This window comes from Castor canadensis, chromosome 18 (assembly GCF_047511655.1).
Source record: "Castor canadensis chromosome 18, mCasCan1.hap1v2, whole genome shotgun sequence".
NCBI lineage: Eukaryota > Metazoa > Chordata > Mammalia > Rodentia > Castoridae > Castor > Castor canadensis.
Genome location: NC_133403.1, coordinates 41680033 through 41707146, shown reverse-complemented (window position 1 = coordinate 41707146; position 27114 = coordinate 41680033). Strand labels below are relative to the sequence as shown.

Genomic DNA, 27114 nt, shown 5'->3' with positions numbered 1-27114 from the left:
GCAGGGGCAGAGGAAGATCGGCCGCCTCCATACGTGACTCCCCCTGGCCAAGCCAGTGCCCCGGAGGAGGAAATTTCCTCATCCTCCTCAACAGGACTGGCAGCAGGAGGAGGAATGGGTCGAAGACTTCGCCCCCGAGGGATCCGGGAAAGGGAGGGGGAAGACGGGCCCCCCTCATCAACACAGGGGGAGGAAACTGTCCCTACACTTCCAGTCCGGATGGTGGGCCAAGGGGGACCGGGAGGAGGGCAACAGTTTCAGTACTGGCCCTTCTCCTCCAGTGATCTATATAACTGGAGGACGCAGAACCCGTCCTTTTCTGAAGACCCCAAGTGTCTCATAGATCTCTTGGAGTCCATCATGCATACACACCGTCCCACTTGGGATGACTGTCATCAGCTGCTCAATACTCTTTTTACGACGGAGGAACGAGAGCGCATCCTCAACGAAGCGAGGAAGAACGTCTTGGGGGATAATGGGAGACCCACAACTCTCCAACCGGCCATAGACGAGGCTTTTCCCCTACGCCGCCCTGATTGGGATTTCGGGACCGCAGAAGGTAGGGAGCGTCTTCGGATCTACCGCCAGACTCTTATGGCCGGTCTCCGAGCGGCCGCTAGAAGGCCCACCAATTTTGCAAAAGTGAAAGCAGACATTCAAAGGGAAAACGAAAGCCCGGCCGGTTTCTTAGAGCGCCTCTATGAGGCATACCGTCAGTACACCCCTATTGACCCTGAGGCAGACCTCCACCGGTCTGCTGTGGTACTCTCATTCATTAATCAGGAAGCTCCAGACATTAGGAGAAAACTCAATAAACAGGAAAACTTAGGGGAGATGACTATAAGGGAAATGCTACAGGTAGCAGAAAAGGTTTTTACCACTAGGGAAACTCCAGAAGAAAGGGAGGAAAGACAGAGAAAGGAAGACAGGGAGGCCCAGGAGAAATTGAGAAAGGAGGACCGGGAGTTCCAGGCTAAGGAAAACCGAAAGCAACAGAGAGAAATGGCTCATATTTTCCTAGCGGGTGTCCGGGACCAACCCAGGGGAGGGGGCCACGCCAGGACCCGGATAAGGAACACTGTTTTTACTGTAAGGAAACGGGGCATTGGAAGAGAGAATGTCCTAAGTTAAAGGGAAGAAGAGGGTTTGGAAGGAGACCGGGGGAAAACAGGGAAAGGGAACAAGCAGTAGAGCAGGCCAGAGTCCTCCTAGCCGGAGAAGAGGACTGAAGGAGACGGGGCTCAGACCCCCTCCCCGAGTCCTGGGTAACAATACATGTGGAGGGGAAGCCGATGGGGTTCATGGTGGATACCGGCGCCCAATATTCGGTTTTAAACAAGGCACATGGACCTTTGAACAAGGCACGAACAAGTGTTGTTCAGGGGGCCACCGGTACGCAGTTATGTACATGGACTACCAAAAGAAAGGTGAACTTAGGAAAACACCAGGTCACACACTCCTTCTTGGTCGTCCCTGAGAGCCCCGCTCCCCTGCTCGGACGGGACCTACTCACCAAAATAGGGGCCCATATCCATTTTGAACCAGATGGAATAATTGTGACTGATCGAGAAGGGAGCCCGATTCATGTCTTGTCCCTATCATTGGCTGACGAGCATCGTCTGTTTGAGAGTCAACAGGAACCAGGAGGGGACATGACTCATTGGGTAAAAAGATTTCCCACGGCCTGGGCAGAGACTGCGGGAACCGGCCTCGCCAAACACCTCCCGCCCGTAGTTATACAATTGAAGGCTTCTGCTCTCCCCATTCGGGTGAAACAGTATCCTATGCCTGAGGAGGCCCGAAGAGGCATAGCCCCTCATATCCACAGGCTAATAAAGGAAGGAGTACTGCGGCCTTGTCAGTCTGCCTGGAATACTCCTCTGCTCCCCGTCCGAAAGCCGGGAAGTGGGGACTATAGGCCTGTGCAAGACCTACGAAAGGTAAACAAGCGGACGGAGGACATTCATCCCACCGTTCCGAATCCCTATACCTTGCTCAGCCACCTACCCCCCTCGCAAGTATGGTATACAACCCTTGATTTGAAAGATGCTTTCTTCAGCATTCCATTGTCAGAAATTAGTCAGCCACTATTTGCTTTCGAATGGCAAGAAGATGGGGGCCAATCCGGACTGCTCACTTGGACCAGACTGCCGCAAGGATTTAAAAACTCTCCCACCCTGTTTAATGAGGCCCTGAGCCAGGACCTGGAACCTTTTCGCCGGAGCCACCCACGAGTCACTCTATTACAGTATGTTGATGACTTACTGTTAGCGGCAGAAACCCAAGAGGAGTGCATCAAGGCTACTGAACACCTGCTAACGGAATTAGGTGAGCTGGGGTATTGGGCAAGTGCCAAGAAAACTCACATCTGTAAAAGGTCAGTGACATATTTGGGTTATCGGATTGCAGATGGGGCAAGATGGCTGACTGATGCCATGAAACAGACTATTCTGGCTATCCCATCCCCGACATCCACTAGGGGGGTGAGAGAATTCCTGGGCTCCGCGGGGTTCTGTAGACTCTGGATTCCAGGATTTGCGGAAATAGCCAGACCCCTATATGAGGCCACCAAAGAAGCTCCAGATTGGAGTTGGGGAGAGAGAGAACAACAGGCCTTTGATCAGCTAAAAGACGCTCTTTTGCAGGCCCCTGCCTTAGCCTTGCCAGATCCTACAAGACCATTCACTCTGTTTGTAGATGAGAAAAAGGGGGTAGCCAAAGGAGTCTTGACCCAACAGCTAGGTCCCTGGAAGAGACCAGTGGCATACTTTTCCAAGAAATTAGACACAGTAGTGGCAGGATGGCCCCCTACCTCCGCATCATAGCGGCCATTGCCGTGCTGGTGAGAGAAGCCGATAAACTAACCTTTGGACAGGCCCTCTGGGTAACGGCCCCTCACCCGGTGGAGGGAATCCTTAAACAACCCCCTGGGAAATGGATGACGAATGCCAGGCTCACCCACTACCAGGGGCTCTTGTTGGATTCCCCTCGGATCACATTCACAGATCCCGTAATCCTGAACCCTGCCACCTTGTTGCCTAACCCGGAACTGCAGACACCTGTCCATAACTGCAAAGAATTCCTCTCCGAAGTTACACAGGTACGGGCTGACCTAAAGGATACCCCCCTGTCCGGCTGCAAATTAAACTGGTACACGGATGGAAGCAGTTTTTTCCAAGATGGAGCCCGAAGGGCAGGGGCAGCTGTAGTCGACCAAGAAGGAAATACAGTATGGAGCAGCGCCCTCCCACCCGGAACATCAGCCCAAAAAGCGGAATTAATTGCCTTGGCAGAGGCCCTGGAGAGGGCAAAAGGAAAGCGAGTCAATATCTACACCGACAGCCGCTATGCTTTCGGTACCATCCATGTCCACGGGGCCATCTATCGCGAAAGAGGATTCCGCACAGCAGAAGGAAAACATCTAAAGAACCTAGCCGAAGTCCAGCGTCTATTAATGGCAGTGGAAAAACCGAAGGCAGTGGCAGTGATGTATGTCCCAGGCCACCAGTCTGCCAAGACGCCGGAAGCTGTCGGTAACAACAAAGCAGATCAAGAAGCAAAGAGAGTAGCAATGGTGAGTCCTCCCATGGAGACAGGGCAACCTTCCACGGTTGCGGCGATAGACGTGCCGGTCCCAGAGCTCCCTCCGCTACCCCCCCGACCAGAATACTCCACAGAGGATTTCACTTGGATGAGAACCCACTCCCTCTTTAGAGAAGGGAAAGACGGATGGAAAAGCGACTTGGAAGGCAAGTTAATTCTGCCTGAAAAACTCGGACGATTCCTGTTGGCTAACTTACATAAGTCCACCCATTTGGGGCGGAGAAAATTACTAGACTTGTTGACATCTGCGCAGCTCCGATTTCCGAACCAGACCATAGCAGTCCGCCAAATTGTGGAAGATTGTGCCAGCTGCACAATCATGAAACCAGGACGAAGGGAGGGGCACCATACAGGTACTCGGGAACGGGGGAGGGCTCCAGGAAGAAGTTGGGAAGTGGATTTTACTGAGGTAAAACCGGGAAAGTTTGGGTACAAATATTTGCTGGTATTTATAGATACCTTTTCAGGCTGGGTGGAGGCTTTTCCTACAAAGAAGGAGACGAGTCAGGTAGTGGCAAAGGCTTTGCTAGAGGAAATCATACCCAGATATGGGGTGCCCGAGGCAATTGGGTCAGATAACGGTCCGGCTTTTGTTAGTAAAGTCCTGCAGGGACTAGCCCAGACTATGGGGGCCAACTGGAAGCTACATTGTGAATATAACCCCCAAAGCTCAGGGCAAGTAGAAAGGATGAATAGGACACTAAAGGAGACCTTAGCCAAATTGGCCCTGGAGACTGGCGGTGATTGGGTGACGCTCCTTCCCTTGGCCATCTTCCGAGTCCGGAACTCCCCTTATGTCCATGGGCTAACCCCCTTTGAGATCCTGTATGGGGCTCCACCCCCCCATCATTCAGAGGACCTTAAGCCCGGGACTAGGTGATCTGGCCCCAAATTACCTGACCATGTTACAGGCTCTAGCTAAGGTGCAACAACGGATTTGGCCCTTAATTCAAGCATACCACGCTGTTGAGAGGGTCCCGGCTCCGGAACATGGCATAGTCCCGGGTGACATGGTATGGGTTAAAAGGCATCAGTCCAAAACCCTAGAGCCTAGATGGAAAGGACCTTATGTTGTACTGTTTACTACCCCTACCGCCCTCAAGGTTGATGGCATTGGACCTTGGATCCACCACTCCCACGTGCGTCGAGCCAATCATCAAAAACAAGAAGGGGTCAAGGAGTGGACTGTACGGCGGCACCCAGACAACCCATTAAAGCTAAAGCTTTTGTGGCCCCGGGAACATGCAGAGTCTTCAGGAGCAGCCACGGATGGGGTGGCTGATCGCTCTGATCTTGCTCAATGCCCAGAGCGGGAGCCTCGCAGAAACCAACCCTCACCAGCCCTATAAGCAAACCTGGATACTCACCGATGGGGAGACTCATACCACCCTCAACGAGACTACTCGCACTGCCCCCATAGGAACTTGGTGGCCGGAGCTTCAGTTCTGCTTCAGAGACATCAATCCTGCCTACAAGTCTACTGCCCCGGAGTCAGCCCGACGTTATGGGTTTTATGCCTGCCCCGGCCACAAAAAGAACCAGGAATGTGGGGGGATACAATACTCCTTCTGTAGGTCATGGGCATGTGTCACATCCAATGATAGTGAATGGAAATGGGGGATATCAAAATCAGACCTAGTCAAATTTGCCTTTGTAAATGGGATATTAAGGGGGCACAGAATTCCGATACCCACCCATAAATGCCAGCCCACGGATCTAGATAGAATCAAGGTCACTTTCACTGAAACTGGCAAGAAGGACACCCCTGGGTGGATACAAGGTAAAGTATGGGCACTTGTGTTTTATAAATATGGTGGACATGCTGGCTCGACCATAGTGGTCAGATTAAAGATTGAGCCCATAGGGCCACCGTCCACAGCAGTAGGCCCTAATAAGGTACTTAGGCCGCCCAATGTAAAGCCATCTCCCCAACCTTCCACGACTCACCACCTTCCCTCAACCGTAGCTCGGGCTAATGTGACAACTCCAAGACCATCAGAAACCAGCCCTCCCTTGGTGAGACCCAGTCTCATGACCGGATCTAAAGACCCCCTCTGGGACCTAGTGGACGCTGCATTCCTGACGTTAAACCACACCAACCCTAACATGACTAACTCATGTTGGTTATGTTATGATGTGAGGCCCCCATTCTATGAGGCAATAGGGCTAAACACCACTCACGATACCTCATCTGAGGAAAACCCTACTCAATGTTCCTGGGGAGACTGTAAGAGGGGTCTGACCATACAGCAGGTAAGCGGCCAAGAAACCTGCTTAGAAAAAGTGCCAAAAAACAGACGGGACTTATGTACTGTTATTAACGCCAGTTCTACCTGGGAAAATGCTATTAAATGGGTAATTCCAAAGGACAATGGGTGGTGGCTATGCTCGCGGTCCGGACTCACCCCATGCCTATCAACTAAGGTGTTTAACAGCTCTAAAGAATTCTGTGTTATAGTGGTTGTGCTGCCCCGCATCCTCTATCATTCGGAGGAAAGTCTATATTCATACTGGAATATAGGAACAGGTGAGAGAAAGAAGAGAGAGCCTATTTCTACACTAACCATTGCTACCCTACTTAGCCTAGGGGTGGCTGGGGCAGGGACCGGCATAGCCTCCCTGGCTACTCAACATAAAGGGATGTCTTCGCTGCGCGCAGCCATAGACGAAGATATAGAGAGAATAGAAACCTCCATTAGCCACCTAGAAAAATCCCTCACTTCTCTGTCTGAGGTAGTACTTCAAAACCGACGAGGTCTGGACTTGTTGTTCCTCCAAAAAGGGGGACTATGCGTTGCTCTAGGGGAAGAATGTTGTTTTTACGCTGACCATACCGGAGTTGTTCGTGACTCCATGTCTAAACTCCGAAAGAGCCTGGAACAAAGAAAACGAGAAAAAGAGGCAGGGGAAAGCTGGTTCGAGTCTTGGTTTAACCAGTCCCCATGGTTGGCTACCCTTTTATCTGCACTGGCAGGGCCAATAATAATCATCCTATTACTTGTCACCATAGGACCCTGGATTCTAAACCGACTTATGACTTTTGTCAAAAGTCGAATTAAGACTATCCAACTTCTGGTCCTCCGCCAACAATATCAGGCTCTTCATCCCCTTGAGAATGATTCCTCAATTTAGGCCGTAAAAAAAAGGGGGGAATGAAAGGAATAGGAGGTCTCAGCGGGCCCCAACCCCCTTGTTGGAGAAACCAGTACCAAACACCCCGTGTAGATAAGATAAGCAATGCGGCAGGGCGCGGTTAGGGCATATAGAATGTGAGGAATGTCAGCAGGAGGTACGTGCAAGATGTGAGGTACGCGCAAGATGTGCTCTGCCTGCTTGCCCAATGTTGATAACGAAAATATGCACGCCACCGCAGTCTATATAAGATTTCCCCTAAAGAGGCTCAGGGTCGTGTTTTCCTAACCGGTCCTGCGTGTCCGTGTGGGAGCTCGACCCTGGCTAGCCAGCCCAATAAACTCTGCTTTGTTGATTGCATTCACGCCTGGCTCTCTGTCTCTCGGGGGAATAGGATTCCGGGTCCTAACACACGTAGAGGGGCTGAGAAGACCATTATTACCCAAAGGAGGGCTCTCTGAGAACCCTCATGCAGACACAGGCCCTGTAGATCTGGAGGAGCAGCGCACGCTCAGTGAGGAGGAAGGCTCTGCCCTCGGTAGCCACCCAGGGCCTGCGTGCTGTGCGCACCATGCAGAGTAAGAGACAGGCATTCACAGGCACACACAGCCGACAACACAATCCCCCTGTCCCTGCCCCCTCCCGCCACCTCTCGCCACCAGCCACCTTTGGCATATTCATGTCATCCATGAACACCAGCAGGCGCTTTCCCATGGGTGGCCCGTAAGTGTCTTTGGTTCGCTTTTCCACGTTGGCTTCTAAATTTCTTTGGATGTCCAGGGACGTGGTGCGGGAGGAGAAATTAACCATTAACACGATCTGAAACAGAAAGAGAGGGCTGCAAGTGCTGGCCTTTTCTTCATGGTGTCCACAGTAAACATTTGGCAGTGAGCTGCCATCAATTTTGCAAAGTCATTGATCTTTTTCTGTTTCTCTTTAGTTATTTTCCAGATAGAGTCTTTTTTGCTTTTGCCTGGACCATCCCAGGACCCTGATCTTCTGAATCTCCACTTCTGGAGTAGCTGGGATTACAGCTGTGAGCCACTGTACCTGGCTCTGTACTCCTATTTTTATAACTCAATGAGGATCCTTGCTTCCTTATTTTGGCTGGTTATTTGAGCCCATAACAAGTTGCACATGTGGCATATGAGAATGTGGACTGGGGGATCCAGCTATGGGACCTCAAAAAAGTCATCTAACCTCTTAGAACACCAGCTTGGACCAGATCACACCATGTGAGATGCAGCGTGTGAAGGTGTTTTTGATGTGACAACATTGAAACACTATGGTGGCAGATGCATCTTATTAAAGAAAAGGTGACCAAGCTCAGGCTGAGAGTTGGAGCTAGTTGTAGAGAAACAGGTGCCTGAGCCAGTCCCCCTCACGCTGGTCCCCAGGCCTCTCAGTCACCCTTAGCTGGGCTAAGCACACTGGTCAGGGATTTCACGCCTGGTGAAGCATCAGCCACACCAGAAGGGCGCGCGGCCACACAGCATCTGACCCTGTACCCAGAGCTTCCGGCTCAGTGGGTGACCTCAGGTGAGGCCAAGGCTGTCGATCTAGGGACCCCACTTTGGGAACTGCTGCCTTTTAAACAGCCCCATGACCACGGTGCCCCCAGGGCAGGTGCTCATGACTGGAACATGAAGATGTGTGTCTGCCCATGGCCAGTGTGTTCAGAGGTGCCTGGCCGGACAAGTGAGCTCCAGTCCACGGTCTTGGGGAGGCTCAGAGCTGCCTTCCCTTCGCCTGACTCCTCTGGTGACCCATAGGTCCCTCGGGCTCTGAACTGTGACCTCTGCACTGATGTCATTAAAGCTAAATGTGTCATGTTTGCCCACACCAATCCCAGAGAGTGTGGCCACCGCAGGCATTCCAGCTGGGTCCTGCCCATGTCCTTTAGGAGGTCCAATGCAAAATCCAGCTGGGCACCTCCTGCTCCCTGAGGCTTCCAGAAGCAACCCTGAGACCTGAGCTAGGAATGGAAGGCACACAACTGAGTAAGAGAATCGGGGAAGAAACAGAGGACTTCTCTTCACATTTAGGCCAAAATAAGAATGGGAGACTTAAGAGACCAGACACAGTGATGCAAGCCTATAATCCCAGCTACTCTGGAGGCAGAAATAGGAGGATCACAGTTTGAGGCCAGACCAGGCAAAAGTTAGCAAGACCCTGTCTCAAAAACTAAATAAAAAACAAAAGGGCTGGGGGTGTAGCTCAAGTGATAGAGTGTTTGCCTGGAGTGAAAGGCCCTGAATTTGAATCCAGTATTGCCCCCACAATAAAAAGAATGAGCAACTTAAAAGAAGAACAAGCAGGAAAGGGAAAGGATTTGAGATGAGTAGATGTGGCAAACACTCCTGAAAAATCACAGGAAGTTCCTTGGAGGAGAAAACCTTTCCGAAGTTATAGAACAGCCAAGAAAACTGCCGAGGCCAGGAGAGTGACAGGGTGAGTGGGGAGCAGGCCCAGTGTGGTGGCTCCAAATGGGAAGAGGGGTCCTGGCAGCTCCCTTCCTGCTGCCTTGGTGCACAGCGCCACCAGCCTTGTGTTCCTGGGGCCAATTGCACCCTAGTGTCCCCACCATCTGTGAGACCCTTGAAAGCCAGCCCCAGTGGCCTGGTTCACTGTGGCTTGTCCTATGGCACTGGCTAGCTTGGGAGCCCAGACACAGCAGCCCCTCCCAGAGGAAAAGGAAATATGACGTTCTACGGGACATAAAAGGAACACAGAATGTGACAGTCCTCAGCCACCCTCAGCTGCAGGTTCTCAGGCCCTGGAACATCCCCTGCTACATCCTGTCAGCAGAGTCCAGCCCATACAACATAGCAGAGTGACAGTACATGACCACTAAGGCTAGGCCAGCTGCTCTTTGTGAGCACTTCTAGGTACATCCCACATGTCCCCCGTGTCCCTCAGTGATACGTAAATGGGATTTGATTTGGGAAGCAGAGAGCTGGAGGGAGTTGCCCTCATAAATGGATTGATCCACTGGTGGATTAATGGACTGATAGGTAATCAAGAAAGTGTCTCTCTCACATAAAAGTGGACTCTCTCTGGCAGCAGGCTCTGTTCCACGGTTACCCTCTGCCACATCACAATGTAGCAGGAAGGTCTTCATTTCAGCCCCCCAAACCATGAGTTAAATAAACGTTCACTCTCTCTAGATGACCTGCTCTTGGGTATTTTGTTACAGCAATGGACTAGTGCAAGGCCAGCAGTCCTCAAGAGAGATCCACCCAGTGAGGAACAGAGGCCTCCAGTCATGTGAAGTGCCACCTTTGGAAGAGGGGGGGCTCCTCCAGCCCCCATCGAGCCTTCAGATGAACACAGCCCTGTGTTTGGCTTGACTGCCATCTCACGAGCCAGCCAGTCCCGATTCCTGACCCATGGGACCTGTGAGGCCATGGACACTTGTGGTAGAAAGCCACTGAGTTACACTGAGTGTAACTTGTTACACAACAATAGGTGCCTAATACAAATGCTGACTTACGCTGGTCTCTCCATTTAGACTTCTGAGGAAGTTCTGGGTCGTGGCCGTCTTAGAAGTCCCGGATTCACCGATGAAGAGAATAGGCTGCTTAATTTTCACCATTTGTTCCAATACCCAGGTGGTGCGGGTCGTGTCCACCGTATGGACTGAAAGAAGCAAGGATGGGAGGATGGCGGGCCTCCAAGTCAGGAGAGCCAGTGGGGTCCTGAGGAAGTGGGATTGTCTCACTCTATAAGCATAATGGCCCCAAACCAGACACAGGGTTTGTGGAAGTGCTCAACCCAGGTTTTATCTAAACAACCAGAAGCATGCATTGCAAATATGTCAGCACCCCCATGAAATGCCCACAGTGCATGACTTTCCAAGGTGACACCGTCTACCAATGCTGCCTTGTTTGTTCTTGTTTCATCCCTTCAGTCCCCCGCCACGCCCAGGCAGCCTTGGGGACCAGACTACAGAAGAAGAGCCAAGGGTCACGGTCATCTCAAGATGTCAGAGCCAGCAGCACATGAGAGAATCCAGGTGACACCTCTTCGGAGGACCCAGGGCTCACTATCTCCTCGGCTCCTCTCAGCCAGCTCTCTGGGTGGGACTCGCATTTCAGCAAGGCCACAGATCCTTCTCACTTCCTCTCAGGATGAGGTCACGTGCTCTTACACCAAGCCACAGGCTTGGCTCTCACTTACCCAGGATGTCGATGAATTTCCTGCTGTGGTCGTGGGTGTACTCTGGAACCAGTTTACTCCATGGGATCCATTTGTTGGACTTGGACTCAAAATGGAAGTCATACAAGGTTGGAAGCTGGCCTGCGGAAAGGCACGGTGGCATTTACTTCACCGATGCGGGAACACAGGGTCGGTGTTGGCAGTACCTGAACTGAACTGCCACTGGACAGATGCTACTCAGTGCTCAGTGTGCACCTTCACGGGCAGAACTTCCTGAGCTGGCACTTGGAATCAACGCTACTCACTCACTCACTGGTCAGACGCTGAGTATTTTGAGCCAACATTACAAATGTCTTCTGAGGCCCTTCCCTGGGAACACAAGAGTGGGGCGCACAGCCCAGGTCCCCACCCCTGCAGCTGGTGGTGGGTCAAATGAGGGTCATTAGAGGCAAATAAACAGAGGCAAACCTCAATGGAGACTGCTGAATTCTGCGAGGGAAGTACAGGCATGATGGGCCCATGAACGCATATAACCAAGATGGGGTGGGAAAAGGTAGGAAAAGCAACAGGCATTACAGCAGCCTGGGAGCCCCAGCCTTGTCCCTAATTGTGGAGAGTGGATTATGAGACACCTATGAGAACAGAACATAAGCAAGGCGAGATGCAGCTCAGCTGCTTTTCCTAAGATGTCTATCTGTAGGCCAAGCTGGCACAGCCCCCGGCCACAGGAAAATGCAGAACAGCTGCTTCTCCTAAGTTGTTTATGTTCAGAGAAGCAGGAATGCAGGTTTCTCCTGTTACCATGTCACACCCCTCCTCAAGAACTGCTGCTCCACCCTGTTTACCACTGAGTATAAAATACTCACTGAAGGAGGATGCAAGGCTTTTGCTTTGGGGGCTTTTGCTTTTGGCTTTTGGGCTTTTGGCTTTTGGCTTTTTGGTGTGGGAGGCTTTTGGAAGGGAAAAGAATTGCTGAAGGGAAAAGGATTGCTGAAGGGAAAATGAATTGCCAATGGGAAAGTGCTAGAGGGAGACTGCTGAAGGGGAAAGAATTGCTAAAAGGGAATTGCTAAAGAGGGGTTGATAGAAAGTCTGCACTGAGAACTTTATACATAGGCTTTAGAAAAGCTAAGCTAAAGAGAACATGGGACAGTGCAAGTCTAATGGGACAGTGCAAGTTTGTGGGCAAAGACTTTAAGAGAGATTTTACTAAAGAACAGCTAAGAGAAAACATGGGACAGAGTGAGTCTAAGAAAAGAGACTTTAAAGAATAGAAAAGAAGACTTTAAAAGCAAGGTTTTAAGGAAAGACTTTAGAAGCAAGGTTTTAAAGAGCTGTAAAGCAGTAAGGCCTTAAAGAATATAGATAGAGAAAAGAAGCAGAGTAAATGAAGAGATTAATAGAGATAAAAAAGCAATGAGGGGTTATGCATCTCCACCAGAGTGCCCAACACACCTGACTCCAACTTTCTGTCTGTCTGTCTATCCTGTGTCCTTTCTGAATCTCCTGTCACCTCCCAGTTAAGCCCAGCTACGGTCCGTAATAACAAAGGAGCAAGAGAAAAAGCTCGCTCCACCTAATTATCACCACCCTCCCCACATCATTCCTGACCATGAGGTGGGGTGCTATGCAAATCCACCTCTAGGAGGACCCCCACAGACCTCATCCTTAGAGTGCCACTTGCCTCGGGCTCCACCAATATGAAATTTCAGGACCACCACTACAGCTCTTTGAGAATGAATATTTTTCATACAAGATCTTAAACTCTTAACATGATGGTTTCCTAGGAATGAGTTACAAATCTATGCTTGACTGTCTTCTGCTCACAGACTGAGGAACACAGCAGCCACGTTAAATAATGGAGAAGAAGGTAGCATCAAGGGAGAGGTATAAAGAGCTTAACCCCAGCCAAGGGAGCAAGGACTTAAGCTGCGGGGAGAAAAAGTGCAGGTTTCTCAAGAAAGGGCACTGGAAGGGCTGGGCTTCTGCTGGAGTTGCCCATGCACTAGAACTTCCCCTGAGGACACTGCCAGGTGCTCAGACATTTGCTCTTCTCTACAGAAGCAAACTGGCTGGAAAACCCGTGCAGGCAGAAATATGGCAAGTTCAAGTCCTTGACAAGCCCAATCCAAAGAAGGCAGCACTCAGAGGTGACACTTGGTTCCTACCTGGCAATTCACCAGGGCTGGCCCAAACCCCTTCTGTTTCAGCAATGGACAGAGATGCAAGGCGTTTAATGCAGTCATCAAACTTAATCCTTCCATCCTCGAGCAGGGAGGCACCCAGCGAGCAGTACAGGGCCTCCAGGAAGTAGCACTCCGTCAGGTCAGGGTCCTCTAGTTCTCCTTCTAGTAATGCATCCAACATCTTGGTTAACTGGGTTACCTGGTCCACAAGAAAACACCTGGCTTAGACCATAGATCTGGCCCCCACAGGGTCAGCTCTGTTCTAAATTCTGGGACTACCAGATGAACCAGAAATGGGAACATATGGTCCACCATCTTGGTTCAGACAGATGGAGTCCAGGACCTTGACTGACAGTCATAAAGGAACTCACCTGCCGGGTTGTATTTACCCATGTGGCATCTGTGCTGCCCTTAGAAGCCAGTGGGGGGTCATCTTTAGGAAAGACTCGGTTTGCTCCCAGCCACCATGGTGTCTTACCATATTTAGGTCTGTCTGAGGAACGATGGTCTTCAGCCTCTCCCCCTGCCTGCCATCCACAATCCCTTCCAAGATCAGATCAATGAGGTAGGGCACGTATTTGTCAAACAGGTTATTTAAATCCTTCTGCTCTGCCTTTGAAGAGAAAAATTGCCAAGAGTTTGCAAGAATTTGTTCATTTAAGTGGAACTTTGCAGGACATTTTTCTTGTCCAAAGAAAGGTGAGAAGCATGTGAGGAGTGATAACTCTGGCAGGTGAGGCGGCCTGGTGCCTGAGCCTTCGTGTGAAGAAAGGCTTGCTATTTATAATATTTTCATTACTACCTGCTGCCATCGATCTGCCCCTGGGGAGTGGCGGGGAGGAGAGCACAGGTCCCATTTGACATAAGAGGGAATGGCTGGTCATCCAACAAGGGATTAAAAGTGGCTGAGGCCCTCCCCATATCACAGCATGGATGACCGCCAGGGTTCACGCAGTTTCTTGGACAATCCTCTCATACAACACAGCCTTAAAAGCTCTTGTCATGTTTCCTTAGGTCTCCCTGCTCTAGCGTAATTATGTCCTCTTTCCAAATCCCTACCAGTGGCCTTTTAGAGATACACCTGTGGTCACGTGTCCAGGGTGTGGCCCAGCCACAGCCTGCACTAATTGTCACATCCATCTCCATAGCCTTCAGGGAAGCCCATGTGATGACAACACACACTCTGGAACCCCTGAACCTCAATGACAGGATGAGCGGGTCCTCCAACATGGCCCTTGGGAACTGAGCAAAAGCACAGAATCGGGCAGCTGCAGCCTCTCAGTCACTGGGCTTGTCTGCACGGGGGCCGGGGACTGCAACCCATTAGCTGAACCTGACCCACAGCCCGTTTCTGTAAGTTTCTTTGGGTACACAGTCACGTCCCTTTGTGTACATATCGTGTCTGGCTGTGTTCACACCACCAGCAGCAGAATTGAGAGGGTGCACAAGGACCCACACATCTCACAAAGCCGAGACGACTTACTACCCACCCCTTCTGAGGACAAGCTTGGGGACCCCCTGCTCTAGCCCATCAAAATCACCGGTCTATCCCCCCAATGTGAATTATCTGAAATTGAATAAGGGTGTCTGCCATGTTTTCATCTGATTTGTGCTTGAGGACAATAGCAAGTCAAGGTCAAGGTCACAACCTTCCACCACAGACATCCCCCGGGGCTGGCCACCCTTACCAGGGACCACTTCCAGCTCACTTCAGAGCTCACTCTCACCTTGTTTTGTATTTGATTGACCCATTTCTTCCAGTAAGGCTGATATTTCAAGTTTTTTGGATCCACGTAAACCATTCCACACCGGGACACGGTTGCAGGAGAGGCGTACTGCAGATCTCCAACCTGGAGGAAAGAAAGGAAGTCACTGTGTCCACCACTGTGAGCTACTGGGCTCCTGTTCAAGGGCCTTTCCTCTGCAAGGCATTCACGGCTGCAGAAAACTCACACCCAATTAGCACAGCCTTTACGAGGCTTTTAATAGAACACCTAGGCTTATAATGAGATTATCTGTGTCTGACACCATTAAAAGTTTCTATAAAATGAATATGAAAATTAGAACACTGTAGAATAGCTGACAAAATAGAAAAGCGTAAAGAAGAAAATAAGTCATCTAAATCCCAGCACCTAGAAGAAAAGTGTCTTGTTTTGTGCATTTTCCTTTCACTCTTTTTTATTTTTTTTTAAACATAAATGGGATCAGGTAGCATAAAACTTAAGAAGCACACAGTTAAACCAGCAAAATTAACAAACTTATTGCTCCCTAGGAAAAAGATACCATTCACTCAGCCCACTGGACAACAATGTGAACAGAGACTACAAAGACTAATCGGTGCGCTGACAAATTTTGCAAGATAAAAATAGAAACAACAGTAATATCAACCTGGGGCAAAAGTGAGACCCAGGACCACAGCTGTGGTACGACTGTCAGCAGAAGATGAAGGACCTTGGAAATAGCCGCCAAGAGAAAAAGGAGGCTTAGTAGAGTATTGGCTATGATAGAAAGTCTGAAAAACACAGTGAGGAAAAGTAAAAGCAAGTAGTGGTAGTGGTGGTGGGGGAAATGAAAGGCAACCACAAACTCCAGACAAAGCGAATGGCTATAAAGGACAGTCACTGTAACTATAGTATACTAGTTGGCTCTGCAGTAAATATTTCCTCATTCATGATAATGTAAATATGGAGTACTGTTAACCAATTCAGCAATGCACAAGTCTGAGCAGGGAAGGCCAATTATGAGTGAGATAAATCCTCACTCATAGTGCTCACTCAATAGAAGAAAGAGCACACTAAGCAAATTACTTAGAGATGCAAGGGTAATTACTGTTAGGCCTCAACTTGACATCATATATGCCATCCTAAATTCTGTGTGGCCCTAGAGTTGCTTGGTCCCAGTAGAGACAGGCCTCCCAAGGGGAGCATCCTGGTTCCCAGCACCTGTGCCAGAACACAAGACCTAGCTCCTTGATTACTTCAATGGACAATGGACAATGGACAAGCCACAGTGAAAAAACTCCCCCACCCCTTACCAGGTCCCTCCTCTCCTATAAATCTCCCCCCACCCCCCACCCCCGTCTGTAAGCAGCGGTGAACTGTGACATCTGTGGGATGCCAGTTTTGGCAGTTTTCTTCTGAATAAACCTATGCTGACGTTGAGCCGTTGCCTCGTCTATCTCTCTCTGTTTTCCAGTCTAACAGTTTTCAGAAGAACAACTCAAAGCAAGTAAAGACAGTTGCCTCTGGGGTAGAGTAAAGAGGGGATGAGGACAGAGAAAGGAGAAAGAGTTGTACTCATAGTAACTCTTCTGTATTTTCAGTAACCATCTGTAGTTAGTACTATTTTAATAAAAATTTAATTTTTTTAATTAGAAGACTTATGTCCGAGATTACGCACCATCAATACTTACCTCAAAGAGCAGAGCACAGTGAGCTTGAAGCCGGATGCGTTCCCCATTGGCCAAGGTCAGCAGCTTGTTGTCATCCATCACGGAATTCATGTTTTCCACCCACAGAGCATCCACGTCACCATCAAACAAAATATACCTGCGGTGACCGGAGAAAGTGAACCCCAGACTCAGGAGGGCTTCCAGTCAGTGAACTTGGCATAGCTGTCTCATTCCAGCTCAACAGCTTTTCCCAGGGTTTTCTAGCCAGGACCTGGACAGAGATCTCTCCTTGGTCCAGAGGCTTGACCACACGGTACATAAAAACTGTCTACATTAGTCACCAGTATATAAGAATCTGGGAACTTGCCAGGAGCCGGTGGCTTACGCCTATAATCCCAGCTATTCAAGAGGCTGAGATTGGGAGGATGCTGGTTCCAGGCAAAAAGTTTGTGACACTCCATATCCACAGGAAAAGCACACGGTGGCATGCATCTGTCACCTCAGCTACAGTGGGAAGCTTAAAATAGGAGGATTGAGGTCCAGACCAGCTTGAGCAAAAAGTGAGACCCCCATCCCCAAAATAACCACAGCAAAATAGGGCTGGGGGTGTGGTTCAAGCAGTAGCGTGTCTGTCTGCCTAGCAAGCATGAAACCCTGAGTTCAAACCCCAGTGCCACCAAAAAGAAAGAAGAAAGTCTTCATTGACATTCATGGTGGAAAGTCTGTGTCCCAGACCCCATTCATGGGTGCTCAAACTATTGGGTGAGGCTTTGAAAGGAATGGGACTTTCATGAGATCATGAGGTGTCACCATGGCGCCATCACTCAAAGGTCAAAGTAAACACCGTCAATAACGGGATGACCAGTGTCATGCACACTGGTGATGTGCTCTGCAGTACACATCGCTCCTGTGACATTCCTGTCTGACATGTGTAGCCAGAATCTAATCACACACACAAAAACAACTGCCAAAACCAGGCAGTTGGTCTGGAATCTTCCAAAACATCAAGGTCATAAAAGGTAATGACACCCTGAAGAACAGCTCAAAACTGACGGATGGCAAACAGCAAAGGCCAGTGGAGCAACAAGAAATCCTGGGTTGGTCCTGAATCAGAGGAGGAGTACTAAAAAGGGTGGGAGGAGTTTGTTTTTGTTTTTTGGCAATACTGGGGTTTGAACTCAGAACCACACACCTGCTAAGCAAGGACTCTACCACTTGAGCCAAGCCCCCACCCCTTTTTTGCTGTAGTTATTTTTCAGATAGGATCTTGCTTTTTGCCCAGGATCCTCCTACTTCTGCTTCCTGCAATAGCTGGGATGACAAGTGTGCACCACCACCTCCGGCTTATTTGTTGAGATGAGGTCTTTGCTAATATTTTTATTAATTTTGTTTTTGGCAGTACTGGGGTTTGAGCTCAGAGCCGCACTTGCTAGGCAGCCACTCTACCTCTTGAGACACTCTGGCCCTCACTAACTTTTTTTAACCCCTGACTACTGGTCTTGATTAATGAACCTCCTGATCTCCACCTCCCTAGAAGCTGGGATTACAGGTGTGAGCCATCATGCCCAGTTTATAAAAAGAGGGTTTGAAAGTCATTAGCTGGGACTTCAGACTCTTGTTATTTCAGTGGTTTTCTTTCTTTTTTTTTTAAATTATCAATGAGAGTTGATTCCTGAGTTTCCCAAAGAGGTCTAGTAGGAACAGCTTACAGCTTTTCCCCGAGGCCCCACTGGGGCCTTTCCACACTCAGCCTCAGTATCCCTCACCGGGACATGGGGAGAGGTGAGCAGGACCTCATCAACCACGTCTACAGGCAGGAAAGAGATAAGGCTGGCAGCCTCCAGCCCCCATGATGCTTTGCTGCCTACCTTCCCTGACTTGTCAGGCCAGATAGTGGGGGACCAGGCCACCTGGCAGGGTGGCTGCACTGAGGGCTCAGTCTCCAAGTCCCTGGCCTGGGGACAAGTTCCTTTCCTCCTCTTGGCTTCAGTTTCCTCCATGCTGAGCCAGAGGACAATCCCATGACATATCTATCTACCTGTCATAGGACTGTCAACATGGCGTTGTTGAGGACCAAATGAGACCGTGCCTAAAAAGCTCTGTGATGGCACTGTCATCTATAAGGAGGACCTCAGTGACTCCGAATGCTGGAGCCCCAGCATGAAACTACAGCCTGGGCTTGGCCTGGTCACCGCGCCTCAAGCCCGGCTGACTGACATCAGCCACCCCAGTTCTTCTTGCTCACAGAGCTACTCACTTCCGCTCCTTCTTGTCGGTTGGCCTGTTGATTTCTCTGAAGATGTTTGACAGCACCCCATCCGTCCAGTCTCTGGTGGTGGGGTCCAGGATGCCATAGAGCTCGATGACACTCACAGCTTTGGGGTTCAGGATATACAACTTCGTCATAAGTCCAAGCCTAAATCAGAGGGGTGGTGTCAGTCATGGCTCAGGCTGATGAAATACGCAAGGAAAACAACCTGATGCCCACATGGCGCCCACGTGAGGGACTCCAGGTTTCGAATCCAGTCTAAGACTTGGAACACAAGCCAAACTCTCCACCAGGCTTTCCACTCATTGTGAGTGGTGTACACTAAATGTAAGTGAACCATATTTCATTGAAAACATGGCACCAGCCCAAACGAGGTCTGAACCAGAAGCACATCTCTGCTTGGTAGCTGACTGGCAAGCATACTGCATATGTTTGTAAGTAAATACTTCCTCATTAACAGGGTTAAGAGACAGTACTCAGTCATCCCAGACAGTGGACCAGGGCCCCTTTGAATTGCTGGTGTTCAATCCTCCCTGACAGAGGTCCACTCTGTGGGGCTGACTTTATAAGTCAAATAGAAAGGGCATTTCTTCCTATGACTGTAAAATTCCAGCACACTTAGTGATCAACCTAGAGAAAATGAAACTTCACATGATACACAGCTCATAATTAACAAATATGCAAATAAAACAATCTGCATACAATACTGTGCACATACCCGTATGTGAGTTCTATGAATTACCTAACAGTAAACTAAGAAAAGAAAGAAACACATTCAGCCCTGCTCCCAGTTTTCTCATCTGCAACAGGTAAGGAAATAAGAAGAAATGGGGTTGGCAGAGTGGCTCAAGAGGTAGGTAGAGCACCTGCCTAGAAAGCATGAGGTCCTGAGTTCAAACCCCAGGACTGCCAAAAACAAAAACAGGAAGAGACCGGGCACCAGTCAGTAGCTCACACCTGTAATCATAGCTACTCGGAAGGCAGAGATCAGGATGAACATGGTTCGAATCCAGCCCAGGCAAATAGTGCTTGAGACCCTATGTTGAAAATATCCAACACAAAACAGAGCAGGTGGAAGGGCTTAAGCTGTACAGCGCCTGCCTAGCAAGTGTAAGGCCGAGTTCAAACCCCAGTACTGCCAAAAAAAAAAAATCAGAAGAAGAAGAAATGAAAGTCACTTACTCCTTACAGACTATCTAGAAATGTTAAAGTCACAAAGATTGTGTGGCTTGGTTTTGATTTTTATTGGAATATTAGCATGGCCTGGAGTGTAATTACTGCTTGAGGAGAGAAGCCAGAACTCAGAAAGTCCACTTTCAGGTAAGGCTCCAGCTCCTGCACGCCTTCAGGGTCTTCCACACTGTTTAGGGTCCACTAGGAGTGCGAGCTCACCTCCTCCTTCAAGGGCACCAGCTGCCGAGGGCTAAGTGATCGTGGGCACCAGGGAGAAGACAGTGATACCATTGCTGCTGCCTGTGCTGGCTCCTGACCGTCCCTGAGGCAATGTGACTTAATTTAAGTTACTCTGTGAAATTCTCACTTCACAATAAGCCCTGCATTGACAGGAGCATAAACGACATCAGAACCAGAAAGTAAAGACACTGAGCTGAAGGGGTGCACAGGACAAATGTCCCCTCCAGGGAAATCGGCCGTCAAAGCAGGTCTGGGAGGTGCTGAGTTCAAACACTGCCCCAAGGCCACCGGGATCCAGGCTCTCTGTGCAGTCACACTCACTTGGTCTGTGCCTGGCACAGAGTGTTGATGACCACAGACTTGCCTCCTCCTGTGGGCCCCACCACCATCGTCGTGTGACGGGTCATCATGGTCTCGAACATCTGAACCACCTTGTCCACCTACAGGGTTAAACGTATCTCCATACAAAGCTGTTCTATCAAAACCCAACGCGTCCATCGGGCAAGCCACCTCCCCAGACTCTTCAGTGTGTTCACAGAGGTGTGGAAACCTCACTACCACCAATTTCAGAACTTTTTATTCACCTCGTCATCCCCCCTGCCAAACCTCATACCCATTTACTGCCTCTCCCAACCCTGGTGCCCCGTCCCCGCCCCTCACAACCACCAATCGACATCCTATGTTTTGGCGCGTTGGGGACATTTCAATCAGTGGGGTCACATCTTTGTCCTTTTGTGTCTGCTTTGTTCATTCACTCAGCTTTATCCACGTGGTAGCATGCGTTGGGGATTCATTCCTTGTCTATGGCTGGATAACATTCCACGGTATAGTTAGGCCACGTTTTGTTCATCTGATGACAGACCCTGCGCTGTCTTCACTTCCTGACTACTAGGAGTAATGCTTCTCGGTGTGCCATGAACAAGTCTGAGAGAGCGTCCGTTCTCTTTTCTCTTGGGTCCACACCTAAGAATGGAACTGCTGGGTCCCCTGGTGACTGGGAATCTAACCTGCTGAGGAACGACCACACCGCTTTCCAGAGTGGCTGCGTCACTTACAATCCTGCCAGAAGACAAGTCTTTTGAAGCAATCATGTGCATGGTGGTGCCTGCTGCCTGGCCTGAGGCCCTGAGGCGCCCGACCGAGGCAGCCACCCTGGTCCTGCAGGCTTGGCTGGTTACACCTAATGGGACATCTGACAGCGGGGTTACTGACAACACAAAGAGGTGCAAATGATGGAGACCCTACTCCAGGAAGAGCTAGTGTTTCTTGACTGTGACTGTGGGGGAAAATCAATGCTGTAGGGAAGAACGTTAGATGGTTAGGCCCCGAACCAAAATAGTGCAGAGCGATCTAACATATGGCACCCCAAACAATTGTGATACAAATAAATATTTATATAAATATTACATATATAGTGAAATATTACTCAGCCTTAAAAAGGAATGAAATGCTGACACAGCCACACCATGGGTGACAGAGTAGATGTGATGCTGAGTAGAAGCCAGACACAAAAGGACAAAACCATATGATTTCACTCAATTTCACAAAGACAGAAAGTAGAACAGCGGGTGCCAGGGCTGGGTGGGAGGAGGGAGGAGGGAGGAGGAGTTAGTGTTCGTGGGTTTGAAGTTTCACTTTTGCAAGATCAAAAGACTTCTGGAGATGGGTGGTGGGGATAATTGCACAACAACGTCAAAGCCACCGAACCGTATGCTTCAAAGTGGTTGAGACAAGCCAGGCATGGTGGTGAACGCCTGTAATCCCAGCACTTGGGAAACTGAGGCAGGAGGATTCTGAGGTTCAGGCCAGCCTGGGCTTATCAAATAGCAAGATCCTGTCTCGAAAATCCCTCCTCCAAAAAAAAAAGGTTAAAAAAATTTTTGGACAGGGTGTCTTTTTGTAGCTCAGACTCATGATCCTCCTGCCTCAGCCTCCAGAGTGCTGGGACTACAGGTGTGTCTGACCACACCCAGCTATAAATTTTATATTATGTTTATTTTCCCACAATTTTTTTAATGGGAGAAAATGATTAAGATGGTAAGACGTTATAAACATTTTACCAGAATTTTTTGTAAAGAGCCACAAAGCCTGAAGCAAAGCGACACGAGGAACGCCCCTCACCCACCTGCACGGGCAGAAGCACATAGCCACTGTCCTCCAGCACCTGCTCCACGGCATCGTTGAAGTCGGGGTAACGCACGCGAGGGCAGTCCAGCCCGGGGAACAGGTCGGAGATCAAGCCCAGGAAAAGAGGGACATCCTCGAACACAAACTTGGGCAGATTCATGTCTCGCAGAGCCCTCATCAGAACCACGTCCTGGGGGACGAGACGCAGAGTCCAGCAGACATGCAGGAGTGAGTGCCTGCCCCAAACCCTTCTTCAAAGCATGAAACAAAATGCTTTTATTATAATAATAATAATAAGCCAGGTGTGGTGGCTGATGCCTATAAGCCCAGCTACTGAGGAGGCAGAGATCAGGAGGATCAAGGTTCAAGGCCAGCCCAGGCCAAAAAAAAAAAAGGTAGCAAGACCCCATCTCAACAAATAATCTGGACATGGCAGCATGTGTCCATAGTCCCAGCTATGCAGCAGGTTGTAGGTATGAGGATTGTGGTTTAGGCTGGCACTAGTGAAAAATTTAAGACTCTATCTGAAAAATATTATATAGCAAAAAGGACTGGGGAAGTGGCTCAAGTGGTAGAGTGCCTGCCTGGCAAGCACAAGGCCCTGAGTTCAAATCCTAGTGCCGCCAAAAAGAGAAAATAAAGCAGCATGAGCATCTCTGTTGTTTTTGTGAGAAGAAAATGGTTTGACGAGTGCACCGTGGGCGCAGATGGAAACACCGCACGATCCCAAGCATGTGGAAACTGATACGCTCACGTTCCAGCGGTTAGAGGAGGACGTGTGGCCCTGCCACCCCACCATCCTGCAATTACGGGCTGCTGGTCAGTATGGAGGCACAGTCAGTGTTGGTGCTGGCGTGGCAATGAACTCAGCCTGACGGGGAGGCGCCCAAGGCCAGGCCGCCTGGCCCAGACCAACCGGAAGCCTGAGAGAGCTACCAGGGACCGGGGACCGCGGCGGAGGTGGTGGCCCTACCTCGGGCAGGTCAGCGGAGCCCCGCTTCAGCTCGCCTGCCATGACCAGCACGGACTTGAGTGCGCGGAGCCCAAAGTCATAGTGGTGCTGCTTGGACAGCTGCTCCCGCGCCAGCTTGTACAGGACGGTCATCTTCTTGGCCAGCGTCTTCCCATGCAGACAGGACAGAGCAAGATACAGGAAGTTAACGACGCAGAAGCAAGGGACTGTCCCCGGTGCAAACACGGGGAAACTGAGGCAGGCGCCCTGGGAGGCTGGGCTGCATGTGTGACTAACGGCACCTCAGGAACCAGACTCAAGTGACAACTGCAGAGCAAGGGGTGACTTCACTGCCCTGATCGGCAGGACAGGGTCCGGCACAGTGACCGGACCATGTTTAGAAAGACGCTGCTTCTTTGTTCTGACCTAAACCCGTCCCTCAGGGTCCCCTGAGCCCAATTTGAGGACAGCGCAGCCACCAAGCAGTCCAGCCCGCGGGCCCGAGGCTGGGGTGGGAATTTGGTCACAGAACAGACAAGACGCCATCAGGAGAACCAGAACCCCGAAGCCTAGGACAGCTGGACCCTTTAAAGGAGACTCACGTGACGAGTATGCCCTGCATTCTGCTCTTCCAGAACCTTCCAGACAGAGCTGTGCACATGCTTTTATAGTTTTAGAAGGTTTTTTGTTTTTGTTTTTCTGGCAGCACTGGGGTTTGAACTCAGGACCTCACACTTGCCTGGCAGGTGCTCTTCCACTTGAGCCACTCCGCCAGTGTGCTTTAGGTTCGTTTTAGGAGTGTGCTTTAGGTTCGTTTTGAATAGGGTCTCGCTTTGCGCCCAGGCCAGCCTGGACCACAATCCTATTTAGGCTTCCCCCCCAATCTGGGGTGACAGGCGTGCACCATCACACCCAGATATTTTTGCTTGAGATGGGGGTCTCGAGAACTTTTGACCTAAACTGGCCTCCTGCGGTGATCCACTGTGATCCTACTGATCTCTGCCTCCAGCATAGCTGGGATTACAGGCACGAGCCACTGCACGCAGCATCTATGCCTTTATAGAGATGTTTTGAATGAGGGTCCCAGTGACGAGGGACAGATAGCAGGGTTGCCAGGATTAGGGTTGGGAAGGGGTGACATGAGGGAGCCATGGGACAGTTCTGGGTGCTGACTACAAGGCCAATCACTCCATCCATCCACACATGAAATGAGGGGGTGGGAGGAGAGAGGGAGGGAGGGAGAGAGAGAAAGAGAGAGAGAGAGAGAGAGAGAGAGAGAGAGAACATGGCGCCTGAGTCGGCTGCCTTGAACCTGCTTGTCTGCTGGTTCCAACAGTGCCTTCGGGAGACACCACCCCTGGGGAAGGGCAGTGGGAACTCTGTCACTAGTGTCCCCCCTCCTGGGGGTCTTACAGCATCCCAAATTAAGTTAGGATTTCAGAGGGAGCAGGAGGGAGCAGGGACAGGGCTTCAAGGTCCAGGCGCCCCACCCATCCCCCACGCACGGCCAGCGCCCACCTTGGCCCACAGGAAGCCCTCAGAGAAGAGCATGATCTCGCAGATCTGCTGCAAGTCCGGCACGATGACCACCACGGGCCGGAAGAGCGCCTTCACCGACTCGGGCAGCTCCGTGCGGCCCGCGTAGCCGGGGTTCATGGTGATGAAGATGCCCATCCGAGAGTCCAGGGAGATCTCCTGCCCTTCGAACTGGGGCGACAGGACAGAGGGACGGTGACACGCGGGCCGCTCCCAGCCCTCCACCCGGGGAACGGAGGCGCGGGCGGCCGTGTGGGTCTAAGTGTTCAGCCTGGCTTGAGCCTGGCCGACCCCACACACTGCTCTGGAGCACGGGTGTCCCCGGGAGAGTGGCCAACACGGGGGAAGCAACAGCCTGGGGCTGGTAGTCGGCGCTGGGTGACCTCAGGTGACTACTTAACCTCTCTGAGCCTCAGTTTCCTTCCCTGCACAACAGGAACACAGCGTGTCTCATGGCACAGTTGTGGCAGTAGGATGACTGTAACAGGTGACATCAGCCAGTCTGACTTATGTCCCATGACACTGACATCTAGTCTTCTTCCTTCTGCTGTCCCAGCTTCCAGCTCCACCAGGCCTGGGTGCCTGACTCAGCCCACAGCCCACCCTAAAGGCCCTCAGCCCCCTCCCGCTGCCCCGGTACCAACAACCGCGAAAGTCTCTCTATGAGGTGAACTTCCCCTCTATGGAGGTTTTGCCACCTATTTCATTGTCTGCCAGACAGAAGACGGAAATGCTTGGCACGGTTGACAAGGGGGCAGCCAGCAGCCTTCCCTGTCTCCATGGGCCGTCTTTTCTTTTTTCTTTTGGCAGTACTGGGATTTGAACCCAGGGCCAGAAGCTGGCCACTTGAACCATGCTCCAGCTCCTTTGCTTCTTCAGGGCTGAGCTAAGTTTGCCTGGGCCAGTCTCCGACAGAGATCCTCCTACCCTTCCCTCCTGAGTAACTGGGATTACAGGCGTGAGCCACCACACCCAGCTGAAATAGTAACCTTTTAACTTCAAACTTGGGATGTCACCAATAATATTTTTTCCTTCTCAGTGCCTCTGTGAGTCCCTTGAGGCCACTGCCCTGTCCATCCATAGCTGTCAGTTATCTGTTCGGGACTGGTTTGAGTTAACAAAGATAACTAATTTGGAGAATCAGACCATCTCAACTGAAAAACAAAAGTCTGGAAGACATCATTGTCTACAAGAAGCCAGGTCTGAGGCTGACTCCCTCCAACAAGTGTGTCACAGGTTGTGCAGAAAGCGTCCATCCCAGGACGTGATGGGGGGTTCCCCTGCACCCCCTCGCCCTGTCCCCACCTGGAAGGTGGTCAGCTGGTGTATCAGCGCGTTTCGGATGGTTTGGATCTGCGAGGAGATGACGGACAGCACAGAGGCGTCGATCCGGTTAAACTCATCGAAGCAGCCCCACGCCCCGCACTGGGCCAGGCCAGAGAAGATCTTCCCAATGGCCTAGGGTGACAGAAATGTCCGGACAGTCCTGTCCTCCTCGAAGCTGCTCATGTTTTCTTTGTTGTTTTGTTTTTGGATTTTTTTTTTTTTTTAGTGGTACTGAGGTTTAAACTCAGAGACTCGCACTTGCTAGGCAGGAGCTCTACAAACTCGAGCCACTCTGCCAGCCCAACATTTTCTAAATTAAACTGCCAGATGGGTGGGCGAGCGGCTGGCAAGACTTCCAAGGCTTCTCGGGGCCAACTCCTATTCGGGATTTACAAATCATGATGTGTGTGTGTAAAACTCCAGGTTTCTGGCTTCCCTTAAAATGCGGGAGGACCTGGCAACCATGGGTCCACGCTCCCACGTGGTGATAAGGGACCAAAGCTGCCTGGTGGTGGCCTCTGGACATTAGAGCCAGTTTCTCCACTTGGTCACAGTCCCTACCACTCCCTACTGTCTCTTACTTATTTACCATACCTCCCTGGCCCTGGTAGGCAGGTGAGCTTGGGACTCTCGCCCATCAGCTGCCAGCAGAGTGGCACATTTTAGTTCTGAGACCATGTCCTTCCAGCTGTCACCTTCATGCTCTTCATGAAGTGACACCACCCCCCGCTATCGCCCACCTGCCACTCTCGGCAGAATGAAGCAGTGGCACAAGCAATGTGGAGCCCTTACTTTGTAGTCCATGCCTTCGCCACAGTTGGTGACAACACACAGCAGGCCCAGGGCCTTCGCCAGGTCCTTGGTGGTCTCAGTTTTACCGGTGCCTGCTGGGCCAGCGGGGGCCCCACCCAGGTACATGGACAGGGCCTGTTGTAAGCAAAATGCAAAACAGACATCTTCTGATTCGTAGCCAGAACAAACTGTCATTTCAAAATCTATCCCTGTGACAGTGCGATGTTTA

The 27114-nt window shown here is 50.6% G+C and overlaps 1 protein-coding gene across 1 annotated transcript in view; it reads right to left on the bottom strand.

Annotated features, from left to right (window-relative positions):
* Dnah10 (dynein axonemal heavy chain 10) overlaps nucleotides 1–27114 on the bottom strand; it is a 130037-nt gene that overhangs the window by 44192 nt on the left and 58731 nt on the right. Inside the window, exons 33-46 of the mRNA XM_020161470.2 lie at nucleotides 26886–27020; nucleotides 26073–26225; nucleotides 24750–24938; nucleotides 23253–23399; nucleotides 22278–22469; nucleotides 20474–20592; nucleotides 18728–18886; nucleotides 16492–16627; nucleotides 14807–14929; nucleotides 13558–13692; nucleotides 13062–13278; nucleotides 10915–11034; nucleotides 10229–10374; nucleotides 7402–7554 (exon numbers count right to left, since the gene is read on the bottom strand). Of these exons, the coding sequence (XP_020017059.2) occupies nucleotides 7402–7554; nucleotides 10229–10374; nucleotides 10915–11034; nucleotides 13062–13278; nucleotides 13558–13692; nucleotides 14807–14929; nucleotides 16492–16627; nucleotides 18728–18886; nucleotides 20474–20592; nucleotides 22278–22469; nucleotides 23253–23399; nucleotides 24750–24938; nucleotides 26073–26225; nucleotides 26886–27020 (2124 nt within the window). The remainder of the gene's footprint in view (nucleotides 1–7401; nucleotides 7555–10228; nucleotides 10375–10914; nucleotides 11035–13061; nucleotides 13279–13557; nucleotides 13693–14806; nucleotides 14930–16491; nucleotides 16628–18727; nucleotides 18887–20473; nucleotides 20593–22277; nucleotides 22470–23252; nucleotides 23400–24749; nucleotides 24939–26072; nucleotides 26226–26885; nucleotides 27021–27114) is intronic.